A 15,814-nucleotide genomic window follows, 5' to 3' on the forward strand; every position below is an offset into this window, starting at 1 on the left:
GCAGCACTTTACTTCAGTTCACTTTCTGTAATTCGGTTTTTAGTTCACGCGTTTAAACATTAGCTCGAATTATTTTTAGCCTTAGCCTGCACGTTTCCGCTGCCGAAGGAGCAACAGTGAAAACAGTCCCTCTCCGAAAACACCCACATTCTGAGCTTAATACAACATGTAAAATTGACATTTGCTGCAGAGAAGACACAGATAAAGACAGTTTGTTGGTTATTGTAGCGTTTCGAGATTTATATTCTAATTTAGAGGTTAGTACATGAAGGAAAAACACTACCCGGAATCATTTAATGCGACACACGGGATTAATGGCTGCAGTCAATGTACGGATCCCCTCTCATTGTTTACATTTCGAAACGGTGTGTTCCCTCGGTTTTTCAGGCTGTCACCGATACAGGACCGACTCTTACCCCGCGGGGGCGACAAGTGTCATGAAATGAGTTTGTAAAGATTCTCCTGGAGGAAGCACCGAGCCGACCGGTGACGAAGTGGAGCTAGCCCCGTGAGCTAGCTGACCCAGCTCCATCTTTACTACGTCGCTGCTTCCACAGAGATGACAAGTTAGTCTCCAGGATTCAGCCGCTGTCCAAGCAGCTCGGTTCTCAAGGAGAAGCCGATGTATGAGGGGGTATAGCTGCAGGGGAGGCTAAAGGCCGGACAGAGTCTCCACTAGAGGATCATCGAAGGTAATTCACCATAGTGTTCAATCAAAACAGTGAGAGGATGCTGTTTTACCACAGGCTGGAGTATCTGTCCAAAATGTTATCAGTACAAGCAGGTGGATTATGAGTTTATAAGAGGTTTCGGTTCTTATTTTCTAGGGTGCACAATGTTTAGTGTACCTCAAATCTCCAAGTCCGAGTTCCTGGACAAAGCCAGGCAGGCCAGGGAGGAGAGGAGGGGGCAGAAGGACAAGGAGAAGTCGGCCACCAACATCCAGGCTCTGGTCCGGAGGTTTCTCTGTCGCTGCAGACTCCAGAAGCAAATAAGGTAGCGTCTTCTCTGGTTTTATTGCTGATTCCCCAGTCATCTGTGGTCTGAAGAGCTTTGAGTTTGGTATGTTTGTTGAGAACATGTCAGGTGGAACTATTATTATTCTCTGTGCATGATCGTTGGATCTGTGCTCCTGTGACTCCCCAGGAAAGAGGTGGATGACTATTTTCAAGCTTCTGAACCCGGGACGCCGAAACGAAATGCACTTTCAATTTTCAAAATTTCCCGGAAATTACTTTTTGTATATCGCCTGGAGGATAAGATGGTGAGTTACCAGCTGTGCTTAGTAACAAGTTCAAGATAGTCCACATTTATAATAATTTTAATTGCCTGTTAATCCTCATCTAATGTGGGGACAGGCCTGAATTGTTTTCTTTTCCTGTTTGACTTTATTCACTCTATTTTTCTACATCACACAGAGGTTCGAGAAGCTTTGTCGTGCTATTCTGGCCAGCATGGAGGTTGAAAATGATCCTAAAGTGAGTGTGTGCTCTTTCACATTGTAACCCCTCTTGTATGTAATGAGTTTCTCATAGACTGTTTTCACATTTGTCTCTCAGGTCTGGTACGTGTCCTTGGCTCTTTCCAAAGACCTCACCATCCCCTGGATCAAGCAGGTCAAAGATGTGCTGTGGACCTGCTGTCAGCTACTGAAAAACTTAAAGGTCAGTCTTGACTTCAAACTGAAAAAATGTGTTCCTCTACTCATACTGCGGACATGAAATTACTCTTTATTTTCTGATTTGCAGCCTGACATTCTTCAGGACAATAAACTGGTAACGCTGTACCTCACCATGCTGGTGACCTTTACGGACACTTCCACCTGGCGGATAGTCCGAGGAAAGGGTATGTCTCAAGTCAAGATGAGGTTGATGTTCAAAACATATATTTTTTTATTGTCGGACATGGTTTCTGCATTACATAATATTTTCCCTCATTATTTTTAGGAGAAGCTCTCAGACCTGCTTTGATGAGGATCTGTGAAAATATCATGGGGCATCTGAATCAAAAGGGATTTTATTCAATACTTCAGGTAACACAGCTCATAATCAGTTTGAACAAGAAATTCAATGAAGAAATTATTTACCCATTCAGCTGTTATTTTATAATAATACACATTGAATGTCATTTTGACTTTTCATGTTTAGATCTTGCTGACCAATGGCTTAGCTCGTTCTAAACCGTCTCTGTCCAAAGGCACTCTAACAGCTATCTTCACCTTATCATTAAGGTAGGCTGATGATTTCATGGATGTAAATACATTTACAAAAACTGAATATTCCAGGGTTGCATACATTGCAGAAGATATGTAATATCTATTCTATCCATGCTCTCCTTTTAACTACATCTAATACTTTTAGGCCAGTCATTGCGGCTCACTTCTCAGATAACCTGCTGAGATCATTCCTCATCCACATCATGTCAGTTCCAGCTGTCGTGACCCACCTCAACGGGCTCACTCCAGAGGTAAAAGCCTTGTTGTATATATAACATTTATAATAATTTGAACTATGAGAGCGGACGCTTTAAAATCTTCTCTTTTCTGCAGTGCATGGTATCTATCCAGACGCACGGCCTCCTGCGGAAGTTCATCTTGTTTCTCAGCCGAGAAGAGCAGTGTTCAGACATCTGTGTGTGTCTGGAGGGCAGCCACACGCTCTGCTTACTTGGTAAAGTGTTTTGGATAAATATGGACATGCGCTTTCATTGGTCTCATCTCTGGTCTTCTAATTTTACCCTTGTGCTGTATCTGTCTCATGTTTGGTAGGCAACCTAATTCACTTGGGTTTCCTCAATGAGAAAGTCCTTGAAGAGGAGGCCGGTCATTTCGTGAAGGACCTGACTGACATGTTGTCTTACTGCCAGAGATATGTGTCCCAAAAGAAGTCCAACCTCACCCACTGGCACCCCGTCCTGGGCTGGTTCTCACAAACTGTAGATTACGGGTCAGTAAAACTTTATTTATTTGAATATGTTGGACCCCCTTTTAACTTCTCAGATATTGCACAAATATAACACTTCAAGGTGCAGATTATAAAGATGATTTAATAGACTTACTCGAGCTGCCTATTGGTTCCTAAGGAAGAATACTTTTTTTCTTTGTTAAAAGAATAAAGTCAAATATGCCTGATGTTGTCTCCTCTCTACCTCTTCTGTGTTTCGTTCTCCACAGCCTGAACGAGTCAATGCCACTAGTCACTAAACAGCTTCAGTACCTGTGGGGTGTTGCTGTCATTCGAACGCTCTTTAGTGACGTCCTCTCTAAAAAGCTAGAGAGTCAGGAGCCCACCCCCCCGCCTCCGCAGCCGAGCACATCACAAAACAATCTACCAGTTAAAAGTGAGTTATAAACCCAAAGCTATTGTAATATTTGAAAATAAGTACAGTCGTATAAGTTAATTTAAACAAGGTTTAAAGTTTCTTGAAGGTTCTTCATCTCTTGTGCGTTTCCTGTGTTGACAGACCTCTTCAAGCGAGCGTTTCAGAAGTCTGCCTCTGTGAGAAACATCCTTAAACCAGTCGGAGGGAAGCGAGTCGACTCGGCTGAAGTCCAGAAAGTGTGCAGCATCTGTGTGCTCTACCAGACTGCTCTGTCTACACTGACACAAATACGCCTCCAGATACTCACCGGTCAGTATCAGAAGCTTGATTTCTTTTATATATGCAAACACAGTATTTTGAAAGTCCCTGTATTTTGAAAGAGTATTTCATGGCAGATTCTTTCTTCCTGCAGGTCTGACACATCTTGATGACCTTTTGCCCAAACTGTGGGCCTTCATCTGTGAGCTGGGTCCTCAGGGAGGCCTCAAACTCTTCATGGAGTGTCTGAACAATGACACCGAAGAGTCCAAGCAGCTCTTAGCTATGCTCATGCTGTTCTGTGACTGTTCACGGCACCTCATCACGTAATGTCCCTGTTTTTTTACTGTGCATAACATGCCCTGTTATGCTGTGTCATTCTCTGACGTACTGTCAACATGTTACAGAATTCTGGATGACATTGAAGTCTATGAAGAACAAACATCTTTCAAGATCGAGGAACTCATCACGATCTCCTCATTTCTGAACACATTTGTGTTCAAGATGGTGTGGGATGGGATCTTAGGTAAGTGTGTGACCTCACCGAAACTTAAAAGCTACGGGTATTTTTTGTTTTACTGAAAAGCTGTTTTGTTTTCAATAGAAAATGCAAAGGGAGAGAAACTGGAGTTGTTCCACAGTGTTCACGGCTGGCTGATGGTGCTTTACGAACGAGACTGCAGGCGAAAGTTTACCCCCGATGACCACTGGCTACGCAAGTAAATACAAACACTGAACCACTAGTCCGCTGTTGACAGATGTACTGAACACATCAGCCTTCTGTTTCAGGACAGGCTGCTTTGGGATCAATGCTTTGAATCAATGCTACATCTTTTTTGCTGTTGCGTTTAGGGACCTAAAGCCCAGCCTGTTGTTCCAAGAGCTGGAGAAGGGAAAGAAAAGAGCCCAGCTGTTACTGCAGTACATCCCACACGTTGTTCCACATAAAAACGTGAGTAAACAGGATTCTTTGAATTTGAGGTGGTGTCATTTTCAGTTGTGCAAATGCTCTTCCTCTGCATTTTAGAGGGTGCTGCTGTTCAGGAACATCGTAACAAAGGAAAAGGAAAGTTTAGGATTGGTGGAAACAAGCTCCGCTTCTCCACACGTCACCCATATTACCATCCGTCGCTCGCGGATGTTAGAGGTAACAAACAAATTGCAAAATAGATTTTGAGAGCAAACTTTGAAAGAGTATAAATATATCAATCTTACCAAAAACAATGCTTATTTCCTTCTTCTTAGGATGGATATGATCAGCTCCGTCGGCTGCCAGCGAATTCTATAAAAGGCGTCATTCGCGTGAAGTTTGTGAATGACTTGGGAGTCGATGAGGCTGGTATCGACCAGGATGGTGTCTTCAAAGAATTTCTAGAGGAGATCATTAAGAAAGTGTTCAATCCTGCTCTCAACCTGTTCAAGGTAATTCAGTCGGCTGTTTTCAAACCCCCACATATCAGCTGCTGACTCTGATTACACTGTTTCATATGATATGATATTTATTCATCCATAGACCACCAGTGGAAATGAAAGGCTTTATCCTTCGCCCACATCTTACATCCACGAGAACCATTTGCAGCTGTTTGAGTTTGTGGGAAAGATGCTCGGGAAAGCTGTCTACGAGGTACATTGAATCTCTTACGAAATTTCTCTTTTCTTGTTCTCACTCTGAACGTAGTGTTGTAGGTGATTTTTTTAACGATTGTATCTTTATTATCTCTGTGTATTCAGGGCATTGTGGTGGACGTCCCGTTTGCCTCCTTCTTCCTCAGTCAAGTCTTGGGCCACCACCACAGCACTTTCTATAGCTCCATTGATGAGCTTCCTTCTCTGGACTCAGAGTTTTACAAGAACCTCACTTCCATCAAGGTCAGGAGAAAAATTACACTTGAAGTTGCTCGTCTCAACCTCACATCGGCGTATTTTGTTCCCTAATATCAAGTGACAATTTCATATTTGATTTCTCAGCGCTATGATGGAGATGTAGGGGATCTAGGCCTGACGTTATCCTACGATGAGGATGTCATGGGGCAGGTAAAGATGGAAAACATGGAAAATATACTTAAATAAATTAATAAATAAGTTAAAGGGTGGAAAGTTACTTTTCCTGTTCTCTTACAGCTTGTTTGTCATGAGCTGATACCTGGGGGGAAATCCATGATCGTCACCAATGAAAACAAGTATGTACATACGGATTTAATTGAATTGATTAGTTGGACACTGACCCATGTTAAGTTTAAAACGGTGACCTTTTGCTGCCATGTATGAAATCACCATCTACTTCTGCCCTCAACTCAACACCATATCCTGCAGGATCAGCTACATCCACCTCATGGCTCACTTCCGGATGCACACGCAGATTAAAGAGCAAACCGCAGCTTTCATTCGGGGCTTCCGCAGCATCATTAACCCCGAGTGGCTGCACATGTTCTCCACGCCTGAGGTTCAGCGCCTTGTCTCGGGAGACAATGCCGAGATTGATCTAGATGACCTCAAGTATGTAACATTTCGTCATTGTCTTCTTTCATCGTGTCTCCTAACATGGATGATGTCATTTAATGGATTTAGGCCCACACTGTACTGATTCACCACAACAATAGTATTCATTATAATTCAACTTTGACTGATCGATGCACTTCAACTTCAGCAACGTGTCTCTACCAAATCAGTTGTCTCAAAGCAAATAGGGGTATCTGATCATCTCTGCTTTCTGTGTGTAGAAACAGCTGGAAATGCTCATTGTTTTCTTCTCTTTCGCAGGAAACACACAGTGTATTATGGAGGATTTCACAGCAGCCATCGTGTCATCATCTGGCTGTGGGACATCATGTCCAGTGACTTCAACTCTGACGAGAGGGCTATGTTCCTTAAAGTAAGCCGTCCTTTGTCACAGTCAAAAGCATTTTTATTTCTAACACAAGTTGATTCAAGTGTTGTCTCTTATTCTTTGTGTTTTGACAGTTTGTTACCAGCTGTTCAAGGCCTCCTCTTCTCGGTTTTGCCTACCTCAAACCACCTTTCTCCATCCGCTGTGTGGAAGTTTCAGATGATCAGGTGACTCCGCTTGCAAACTGTTTGTGTCCTAGCTGGCTTCAGTGTGCTACGTTTGTACTAACAGAACATCTCCTGTGACTAGGACACTGGAGACACCCTTGGCAGTGTTCTGAGGGGGTTTTTCACTATCCGCAAGAAGGAACCCGGTGGTCGACTTCCCACTTCGTCAACATGCTTCAACCTGCTCAAGCTGCCTAACTACAGCAAGAAGAGCATCCTGCGTGACAAGCTGCGCTATGCTATCAGTATGAATACAGGCTTTGAGCTGTCCTAACTCAGCTGCATCGGGACAATCTGCACAGGAGGCTTGGGTTCAACGGTGTGAACCACGCAAGAGGCTCGGCTTACCTGGACTGGAGCCTGTCACGTCAAAGGGTCATCACCTAAACAAAAAGGGACTCATGAAGGACCCACAAAGTCTCCTTTTGTCTTTTTAAAACTGGACGAGCTCAGCTCTAGTACAGCTCACATCTAAGGGGATGGTGTTTCTGCAGCACAATCCAATTTTGAGCATCTCCCCTGCCACTCCAGAAACTCAATATGTTGTATATTTAACTTGATGAAATTCGGATATATAGTGGCTAGATCTCTGTTTCTCAGGCTTAACAGAATCATTCTCGGAACTAACACTCCCATTTTAAGTGAACTGGAAAGCAATACAGATGCAGTGCAAGCCATTAGACACATGGTCGACTCCCTCGAGTGAAACCAAGCGATGTATTGTTAATATACTTACATGTTTGGACTCCATTATCCAAGCAACTTTAAACTGATGTAGGAAGAGTCTTAAAATGTTTTGCGGAACATAATGCATCTTTTATAAATGGAAGACAAATCAATGTCACGAGTTCAACCTCCAGGAAAGAGGAGGGGCTCACAGCAACCGTGTGTCGATTACATTATGACCCTTTTCCAAGAAAATCCCATCATTCCATTTCGTCCCCCACCAAAAGACGCTGCAGGCACCTGAGAGAACTGTTGACCCGCTGGTTTGTTCGTCCTTCGTACTTTTGAAAACCAAACATCTGCCTCAGTTGTGGTGAAGCAGTAAAAGGATCTCTTGTCACGAAAGAAGAAGATCTGGTCATCTGATGCTTGATTTAGATAAGATCTTCTGGAACTGGAAATATTTTGTCTTTTTGTCTCTGCTCAGTTGAGCAGAACGCAGCCGATAAATGTTTATGTCACTTGTGTTCTTGACCTACGCTCCAAAAATAAGAAGAGTAACGTCAATCGAAGATGCTAGTCTTTGTACGTAATGTAAAGAAGAAGATTTATCACTACACCTTTCAATAATGCTGAGTGCCTCATGTTTTGCCCCCACCCCCCCACCCCCGTCTCTCGCTGTCAATTCTGACTGTATTTCAGCTGTAACCAGTAACCACGTATATTGGAAACAAGCCATAGAATCAGGGGCTATGTACCTGGACTTCTTCTCTGCTCCTACTAACACACGCAGAAACCCAACCACTGTACTACCACTGCAACCACGACAACATCAACCGAGGAGGGTTCAACACAATGCTTTCCTATCTCTGTGGACTTTGTAAGCCATGCTGAAAAGAATTTGAGGTGTAAAAAAAAAACAACCTCTCAACATGATGTCATGGACTGTTCATCAACCAAATGTGACTGCTCGATGTGATGCTCCCTTTAGGTGGGAATCTTGCACACATGTCTGTTATTTGTAGCTTTGAGAAAAAGGGACATGAGGGTGAATGTTACCTAATAAGCCTAAAAATCACTTTACACAGGGTTCAGTTCCAACATAAAGTCAAGGAAGAGACCTTTTGGTCGTTTAACCAGAAAGACAATGGCAACTTAAAAAAATAATTAAGAAAATATCAAAAGTTCTTTATTATGCAAATAACGTTTTCTGTCATTAATGAGCATAAATCATTTTTGTCAATAAGTAACAAGCTATAAAACATACTCTGTCATTGTTGCCATGTTTCTAACAAGTAAGATTAAGGCCACTAACAAAACAATATTATAAAAAAGATAATTACAACCATTTCATATATAAAAACTGGTTCTATTTAAAAGAAAATTCAGTCTACTTATGCGATTAAGCTATTTTTCAATCTGACTGAGTCGGGAGGATCTTACGTCAGCTTTCCTCATTTTAATCTGTTCAAGCAAAAAAAAGTGGAAACACTATGAATGGATTCACAACAACACTGAGTGTGGTGTTTTGTAGAAAAGATGAAAGATACCTCACAAGCTCGTGTGTCTCGTCTGATGAGATCGCTCATCTGTTTTAAATGATGTCAAGAGTAGGCTATGCTTAAATTGTACCAGTGTGGACTGCTGAAGCAGATTTTTGGTCATCCAACATTTTTAGTACAAAAAAAATAAATGATCCTGAAATGTCCACACCCTGCCTGTGAAAGTTATCTCTTTTTCAGTGTCTTTGAATCTGGCTGCACTGTATGGAGTGTGTTGCTGTAAAAGAGATTTCCATGTATTTGTCCATGTGTAAAATACTTTTTTCCCCCTGTAATGTTAAATCATGTACAACAGTATTATATAAATCATTTCTTTAAATCATTTACACATAATTGGTGTTTCTTTCTTTCTCTGAAAATTCCCTTTATTCAACCTAAAAATTGAGTGTGGGAGGGTCAGGGGCGAATCCAGGGGTGGGGACAGGGGGGTACTGGTCCCAGCTGAAATCTGATTGGCCCCTGAAGAGCCCCTGTTCTGTCACTCACCAACAATACTAACAATAAATATGACAATTTGTTGAAAAAACATTTTCTAACCTTTTTGAAGTAGACCATGTGCTCTAACAAGAAATAAATCAAAAAATAAATAACTTGCTTTGGCTTTGTTCAAAGCTATAGAACTGACTTTAGTGTGCACCTTTCCCAATCAGGAATTTTACTCCTGAGTCGTATTCTCCATTGTGCTCGGTCCCTGCACCGTGCGAGAGTCCTCAAGGTGAGCGGCGTCGTGAGGATTTCCACAACAACAGTCTGAGCTGTGTCAACCTGAAGCTGCGGAATAAAGCACCATGAGCAGCCCGCCCAGCCCTTCTCCTGCCAGGTGGTTTAAGGTTCTGCGCAGGTAGGACCAGGGATTTTTTATGGGATCATGTCAATTTAGAAAACAAGCAAGCAAGTTTGTTTGTGTGTGTGTGAATGTGCGTTTTAAACTGAGCTCAATATAAGATAAATATGAGTTTAGACAATATTCTCAAACTTTTTACACTGAGCATCTGCCTCTTTAAAAGATTTAAAGATTTTAAAATTGTCATATATCCGTCTCCCTCCAATAATATGAATCCGTCTCATATAATGAGATTATTGAGGTCGAATTAAGATCCAAAAGAAAACTTGATTGCCGTATACATGAGCCCATACACACAATATATGTCAAAGTCCTAATAATGTCCTCTGCACAATGCATCGTACACAACTCCATTATCCTCTGCAAGAAATCTATGGGGTTGGGCTAAGATCAGACTCCAACTTTCTTGGGTTCATACAAAGTAATGTGCATCAGCTGATTGGCTCAAGTCAGGATTTCCACTATCCCCCCTGCCAGTGGGAGGCTTAAATGCAAAGTAAACACATTCACAAAGACCAGCAGTGGAGAAATATTGACAGGAATAAGCATGAGTGGGAAAGCGAGGGCGTGCAATGCTTGTCAGAGGAATGGACGGTTAACATGCAGAAGGTACTGTGATGACATGGATTATCCAAAGTGTTTAATTGCTCTGTAGTATTAAAACTTATTATTCGGCTGCTGTTCCAGGACCAGGCTCGGGGAGCCGTGTTTAAAGACGTACCCTCTGGAGTGTGTGGCTCTGCTGAGACGCGCCAGAGTCGCTTTTCAAGCCGGACGCAGCCTCAACGAGAGCTTCAGACTGGCCCAGCTGGAGGCTGTGGTGCAGATGCTGGAGGAGCATGAGTGTGACTTTGTGGATGCTCTTGGAAGGGACCTTCATAAGGTGAGAGGAGGAGGAAGCAGTCCCCTGTTAAGTGTCGATATAATGCTCCAAAAAGTAATACATTGGCGTTTTTAACCAGCCACGGTTTGAGACGGTTGTGTCAGAACTGATGCTCGTCAAGAATGAGGCACTTCACGCCATCAACAACCTGAAGAAGTGGATGCAGCCGCAGCACGTGGAGAGAAACCTGGTGAGACTTTTCTGTTTAGTAAAAAACACATTTTCTTTCCAAAACCATTTTCATTATATTATTGGGATTATTCACGGCTTGCACAACCTTTTTTCGAGAGAACATTCCGTCTCCCCTCAACAAAGAACTGTACTGTGCTGAGCTCAACAAAGCAGATTAAAAACTAAGTTGCTTTGACCTTTTTGTAAGAATAAAGTGGGCTGCTGTCTTTTCCTCTCTGTGCATTGGAACTCTGCCAGGTTCTGTTTCCACCTCATGTCGAGTTTGTGTGATTGGTTTAGTTCACCACGCTGGACGAGTGTCTGGTGGTCAGTGAGCCGCTGGGGGTGGTGGTCATCGTTGGGACCTGGTGCAGTCCTGTCCAGATGTGTCTGGTGCCGCTGGTCGGGGCCATCGCAGCAGGTGCAGTTCTTAAAGTCCGTTTTTTTCTTCACACAAGCAGAAGGTCTGACAGCGACTGATCATCTCCATCCATTTGTGCAGGAAACTGTGCAGTCATCAGTCCGTCTGAGTGCACCACTCACACATCAGAGCTCCTCCATCGCCTCTTCCCTTTTTACTTAGACAATGTGAGTAAATTCAATTGAGCTGTGAGGATGGGCAGCTAAAGTTACAGTAAAGTTTTTATATCTCAAAGAATACCGTTTGCGTTTTCTAATCTAATGCTGAGTCTTGAGTCAGTACTTGGTAGATAAAATGATGGATTATGATGTTTTGTATTGTTATCCACCCATTACAGATAATGAGGTCAGATATACCAAGAACTACCAACTTTGGTGGACGCAGTCAGAATAAAACCCTTCTCTCTCACTGTGGCCCACAACAACGTGGCTTACTGACTAATTTTAATATATCTCAAGATTGGACTGTGTGATTTACAAAGGGGGGATTTGTTTACAGATTTTTCTGATGAGATTTATAGAGGTTGGATGTGTAGTTTTTTTTCTATTTGTACACCTATTCATTTATTTATGGGCTCAGTGCTGTTTGATGTATATGCTGTCATGTTCCAAATGTGTGTGTGCTTCAACAGGGGTTTTCAACAAGGTCCGTTATGCTCAAGCTTGACAAGTAATATTTAAATAAAATGTATTTTATCATTATTTATGATTTCCCTCTATCCAAAACTGACTGAACTGCTGACTCACACATTATCATTTAGCAGATGTGCTACAATACTCCAGTTAAAGAGTAATGATCTGATCTAAAATTCTTGTTTCCTCAAGGAATGCTTCCATGTGATTCTTGCAGGCACAAACGACTTGCCTGAAGTTGTGGAACTTAAATTTGATCATGTCTTCTTTACAGGTAAACAGGAAATGACCTACAAATTAAAATTTCATGCACATTTTATGAATTATTCTCAAAGTGTAAATGATGGTTTTTAATCCCTATAGGAAACAAAGAGGAGGGGAGCAGAATAGCTCAGGCTGCAGCTCGCACTCTCACCCCTGTCACCCTGATTTTGGGAGGCAAGAATCCGTGTTATGTGGACCAACACTGTGACATCGCCACCACGGCACAGCGTGTTGCTTGGGCACGTTTTCACAATGCTGGACAGAGCCTTGTGGCTCCGGACTACATCCTGTGCCACGCAGATGTCCAAGCGCGGCTGGTGCAGGCCCTGAAGTGCTGCCTGATGCAATTCTACGGTAGTGATCCCCAAGAGTCCCGCAGCTTTGGCCGCATGGTCAATCTGGAGATCTTTAACCGTACAAGAGACGTGCTGTGGAGGTCGGGCAAGGTGGCTGTGGGTGGGCAGGTGATAGAAGCAGAGAAATATATTGGTAGGAATCCTCTTAAATTTAATTCCTCAAAATAAATACGTGCAATGTATCTGAGCCTGTTGTACAATCGCAATTTCTTTGTTCCGCCTGAAGCCCCGACAATTTTGACAGAGGTGGCGGAATCCGACTCCATCATGCAACAGGATGTTTTTGGTCCAGTTCTCCCTGTTCTGGCTGTAAACGATGTGGATGAGGCAATAACCTTCATTAATAAGCAAGATAAACCCCTCTGTGTGTATGCATATTCCGACAACACTGAGGTACATGGCAACAATTAAAACTAAAGCACTGCATTGAATGGCCAGCATGCATTCTGACCTTGTGCTGACCTTCCTGGCGATGCAGGTTATTTCGAGGCTAATGAGTGAGACTTCCAGTGGAAGCTTTTGCTCCAATGACAGTGTCCTGCAGAGTCTGATGGTGGCTCTGCCTTTTGGTGGAGTAGGTGAGTCTGTTGCATCACATATTGAATTGCTGGATAATGTTGCCCTGCAATCTATCCACTCTAATAAAAAAAAAAAATGTTGACAGGTGCCAGTGGAATGGGATCCTGCCATGGCCGCTACAGCTTTGATACCTTCTCCCACAGGAAATCATGCCTGCTCCGAAGCACCCGGTTTGAGTGTGTCACCTATCTGCGTTATCCACCCTATGAGGACCGCAATCTGTCTCTAATGACATGGGCCAGCACCTTGTCCCAGAAGAGCCAGGGCTGGTGCCAGATCCTGTGACTGTGTGTGGGAGGGCGGTGACACGTAACCATGTTGAAAGACAAGCAAGTGCCCTCTAGGTTACTGTATGAAAAAGAATGAGAAGAATCTGCATTGTAGTTTGATCTCGGTGTGGAATGACAATTGCAACCGACAAGAAAAGGTGTCTAAATTATTTAATTATTCTCTGGAGAACTGCAATAACTGTACATCAACTAAAAGCACATATCTGAGTAAATGTTAACTTTGTGAAATTAAATACCAAGAAAACCGGTAATTTTGTATTGGCTGAATGGTTTAATATTTTCCCACTGTTGAATTTTATTATGACCTAAGTTCTTATGTCCAGTTAAAATAATTTGCATTCAAATAAGACAAACTATTTGATACCTTGAGCATATTTATTAACATATTTACAAAAGTAAATACAAAGTGTCTGCATCAACCATCCAAAAAAAACATCTTTCCCTTCATCCTCATGTGACACTGGTCATTCGGGTCTTTTGTAGATTGTCTCCTCACTGCCTTCTTTCATGGCTGCATATCTGGCCACGGTGAACAGGTAGTCGCTCAATCTGAGAGAAAATGTTGGGACATTTTATTAATTGTGTGGTGGAGGAACCATGTTGTCATATTGATTTTAAAGCACAAGTTGACTGACCTGTTCAAAAACTTGGCTACATCTGGATCTGCCTCGCCTGAGCGCACAATTGGAGAGACGCTACAACAAGAACACAGAGCTGTCAGAGGCAGAAAATTAAAAAAAAGAATAATTCAAGTCATTCAAGATGACATTACACCTGAAACTGACCTTCGCTCTGCTCGCCGACAGACCGTCCGAGCCATGTGCAAAGCTGCGCTGCTCTTGCCTCCAGACTGTGAAATGGAAAGCATGAGTGTTGGCACAACAGGAAAATCTGGATTCAAAATAATTACATGTAAAACAGATGCACAAGTGAGCTTACAGGTAAAATGAAGTTGGTCAGTGGAGGGAGTTCTTTTGTAAAGTCATCAATCCAGGTTTCCAGGTCTGTAATTGGCTGAGCAGTAAATTGTGTTTTCTCTATCGAAAACACAATAGGAAAGAAAAAAATTGCAAATTATGAGGACAGAAGACACAATGAAATTATAGTTTTTCCTGGATTAGATTGGCCCACATGTGCATACTTGTGTGACTTTCTCTTGCAGATGATCGTGGGGTGGCGATATTTGAGCCCACGTCTTGTAAAATGCACTGTATCTGCAATTAGAGGGGAAAACATTCTACTATTATTTCTCAAAATGTAAAATTTCAGCACTGAAGAAATAAAATAAATACAACATGAAAATCAAACCTTGTCCAGTTGATATGTGAACGTGTGGCCTTTGTCAAGGCAAAATTCTCTGGCCAGGCTGTAATGCACAATTCAGTACAGTAAACTCAAGTGATGCAAACAACAGGTTCTAAAATCACATGTGACATTTGAAAAGGTGAAAATTTACCCTATAGCTGATGACAGCTCATCTGTATTTCCTAAGGCTTGAAAAATATCATCTTCCTTTGGCCTCCTCTCTCCAGTAAATGTGCTTGAGAAACCTTTACAGCAAGAAGAGGTCAACTCTTTAAAGAACTATTTACTATAACGGCACAATACTCTGTATTTTATTTTGTCGTAATACATTTGAAAGCAAACCTTTGTCTCCAGTTTTGGTGTATATTTTGGGTATCTTCGTGTCTCCTTCAGTGGAATAACTGTTTGGGAAAAGGCCGGTATGATGATTAAATAGAGGGACAGAGATAAAATAATATTCCACATGTATTTGATGTATATCAAACGATTTAACAGCTGCACAGGATCATGACAGTGTATATATCTATGTTTCATTGGGTCTTCTCACCTCCAGTTACACCCAGTACCCCGGCTCGATATAAAGAATCATGCTCTTTGTGCTAGAATGGTGCAAATCTTAATGATCTACTGTAAACAATCTGTATAATAGTATATACAAACTGTGTAGGTTATATCATCTGCTACAATTATATAGCAGTTGAAAATATACAAATTATAAATTACTGTTTTATTTTTCTTAATGATGACAAGTACATTTAGATAGTGTCCTCAGCCACTGAGACTTCTACACGAGGATCTGATGTTTACATACATGTGTGTCCTTGTGTAGCAGCTAGCCAGCACTTAGCTACATCACAGACAGTTACATCAGAGGCTTCAACACTTCGCACAAGCATTTGGACAAAGAGCCGGGATGTAAAACTACCTCCTGTGTGAACACGGTGTTCTGCTGGTCCGGTGCTCGGCCAGGAGTCTTCCTGTCCGGACAACACAGCGGAGGTGAGCAGGTTTGATGATAAACGAAGCCATAGTTCGAACTAACTGCTAACAGCTAAGGGTGAACGATCATGGGTGATGGCTTTTGTCCCTCCGTGAAGCCCGTAGCTTGTGGGCGTTTCCTTTTCATCGCACGGTTGGTCAACTCACCGGGTGGTGGGAGAGTACTGGACGCTGATTGGCTAGAAGTATATAGGTTTGAGGAGTAGCCG

At 42.3% G+C, this 15,814-nt stretch overlaps 3 protein-coding genes across 5 annotated transcripts; 2 read left to right on the forward strand and 1 right to left on the reverse strand.

Annotated features, from left to right (window-relative positions):
• Window positions 1-310: 310 nt before the first annotated feature.
• Window positions 311-7,213, forward strand: ube3b (ubiquitin protein ligase E3B). The gene is made up of 27 exons (XM_034596160.1): window positions 311-692; window positions 828-996; window positions 1,147-1,264; window positions 1,419-1,478; window positions 1,560-1,664; window positions 1,749-1,845; window positions 1,947-2,032; window positions 2,148-2,230; window positions 2,361-2,466; window positions 2,549-2,669; window positions 2,768-2,945; window positions 3,173-3,339; window positions 3,463-3,630; window positions 3,734-3,905; window positions 3,987-4,105; window positions 4,184-4,298; window positions 4,432-4,531; window positions 4,607-4,726; window positions 4,825-5,001; window positions 5,093-5,203; window positions 5,311-5,448; window positions 5,548-5,613; window positions 5,701-5,759; window positions 5,893-6,075; window positions 6,340-6,451; window positions 6,541-6,633; window positions 6,716-7,213. Exons 2-27 carry the CDS (start codon window positions 836-838, stop codon window positions 6,905-6,907), a joined length of 3,207 nt encoding a protein of 1,068 aa, XP_034452051.1. The 5' UTR covers window positions 311-692; window positions 828-835; the 3' UTR covers window positions 6,908-7,213.
• Window positions 7,214-9,601: 2,388 nt separating this feature from the next.
• Window positions 9,602-13,547, forward strand: aldh3b2 (aldehyde dehydrogenase 3 family, member B2). 2 transcript variants are annotated; one of them, XM_034596162.1, is made up of 10 exons: window positions 9,602-9,702; window positions 10,393-10,588; window positions 10,668-10,778; window positions 11,060-11,180; window positions 11,262-11,347; window positions 12,005-12,086; window positions 12,176-12,565; window positions 12,659-12,825; window positions 12,911-13,010; window positions 13,097-13,547. In XM_034596162.1, the coding sequence occupies exons 1-10, from the start codon at window positions 9,650-9,652 to the stop codon at window positions 13,294-13,296; spliced, it is 1,506 nt and encodes a 501-aa protein (XP_034452053.1). In that variant the 5' UTR covers window positions 9,602-9,649; the 3' UTR covers window positions 13,297-13,547. The 2 variants fall into 2 exon arrangements, with proteins under 2 accessions (XP_034452053.1, XP_034452052.1); XM_034596161.1 differs by lacking the exon at window positions 9,602-9,702 and adding an exon at window positions 10,253-10,314.
• Window positions 13,548-13,662: 115 nt separating this feature from the next.
• On the reverse strand, window positions 13,663-15,702 carry mmab (metabolism of cobalamin associated B). 2 transcript variants are annotated; one of them, XM_034596163.1, is made up of 9 exons: window positions 15,532-15,702; window positions 14,949-15,022; window positions 14,758-14,851; window positions 14,610-14,667; window positions 14,443-14,515; window positions 14,241-14,338; window positions 14,087-14,151; window positions 13,937-13,996; window positions 13,663-13,850 (listed from the first exon to the last, which is right to left on the reverse strand). In XM_034596163.1, the coding sequence occupies exons 1-9, from the start codon at window positions 15,633-15,635 to the stop codon at window positions 13,766-13,768; spliced, it is 711 nt and encodes a 236-aa protein (XP_034452054.1). In that variant the 5' UTR covers window positions 15,636-15,702; the 3' UTR covers window positions 13,663-13,765. The 2 variants fall into 2 exon arrangements, with proteins under 2 accessions (XP_034452054.1, XP_034452055.1); XM_034596164.1 differs by having other exon boundaries at window positions 14,949-15,007; window positions 15,532-15,700.
• Between the last annotated feature and the right edge of the window lie 112 nt (window positions 15,703-15,814).

This window comes from Hippoglossus hippoglossus, chromosome 9 (assembly GCF_009819705.1).
Source record: "Hippoglossus hippoglossus isolate fHipHip1 chromosome 9, fHipHip1.pri, whole genome shotgun sequence".
Classification (NCBI taxonomy): Eukaryota; Metazoa; Chordata; class Actinopteri; order Pleuronectiformes; family Pleuronectidae; genus Hippoglossus; species Hippoglossus hippoglossus.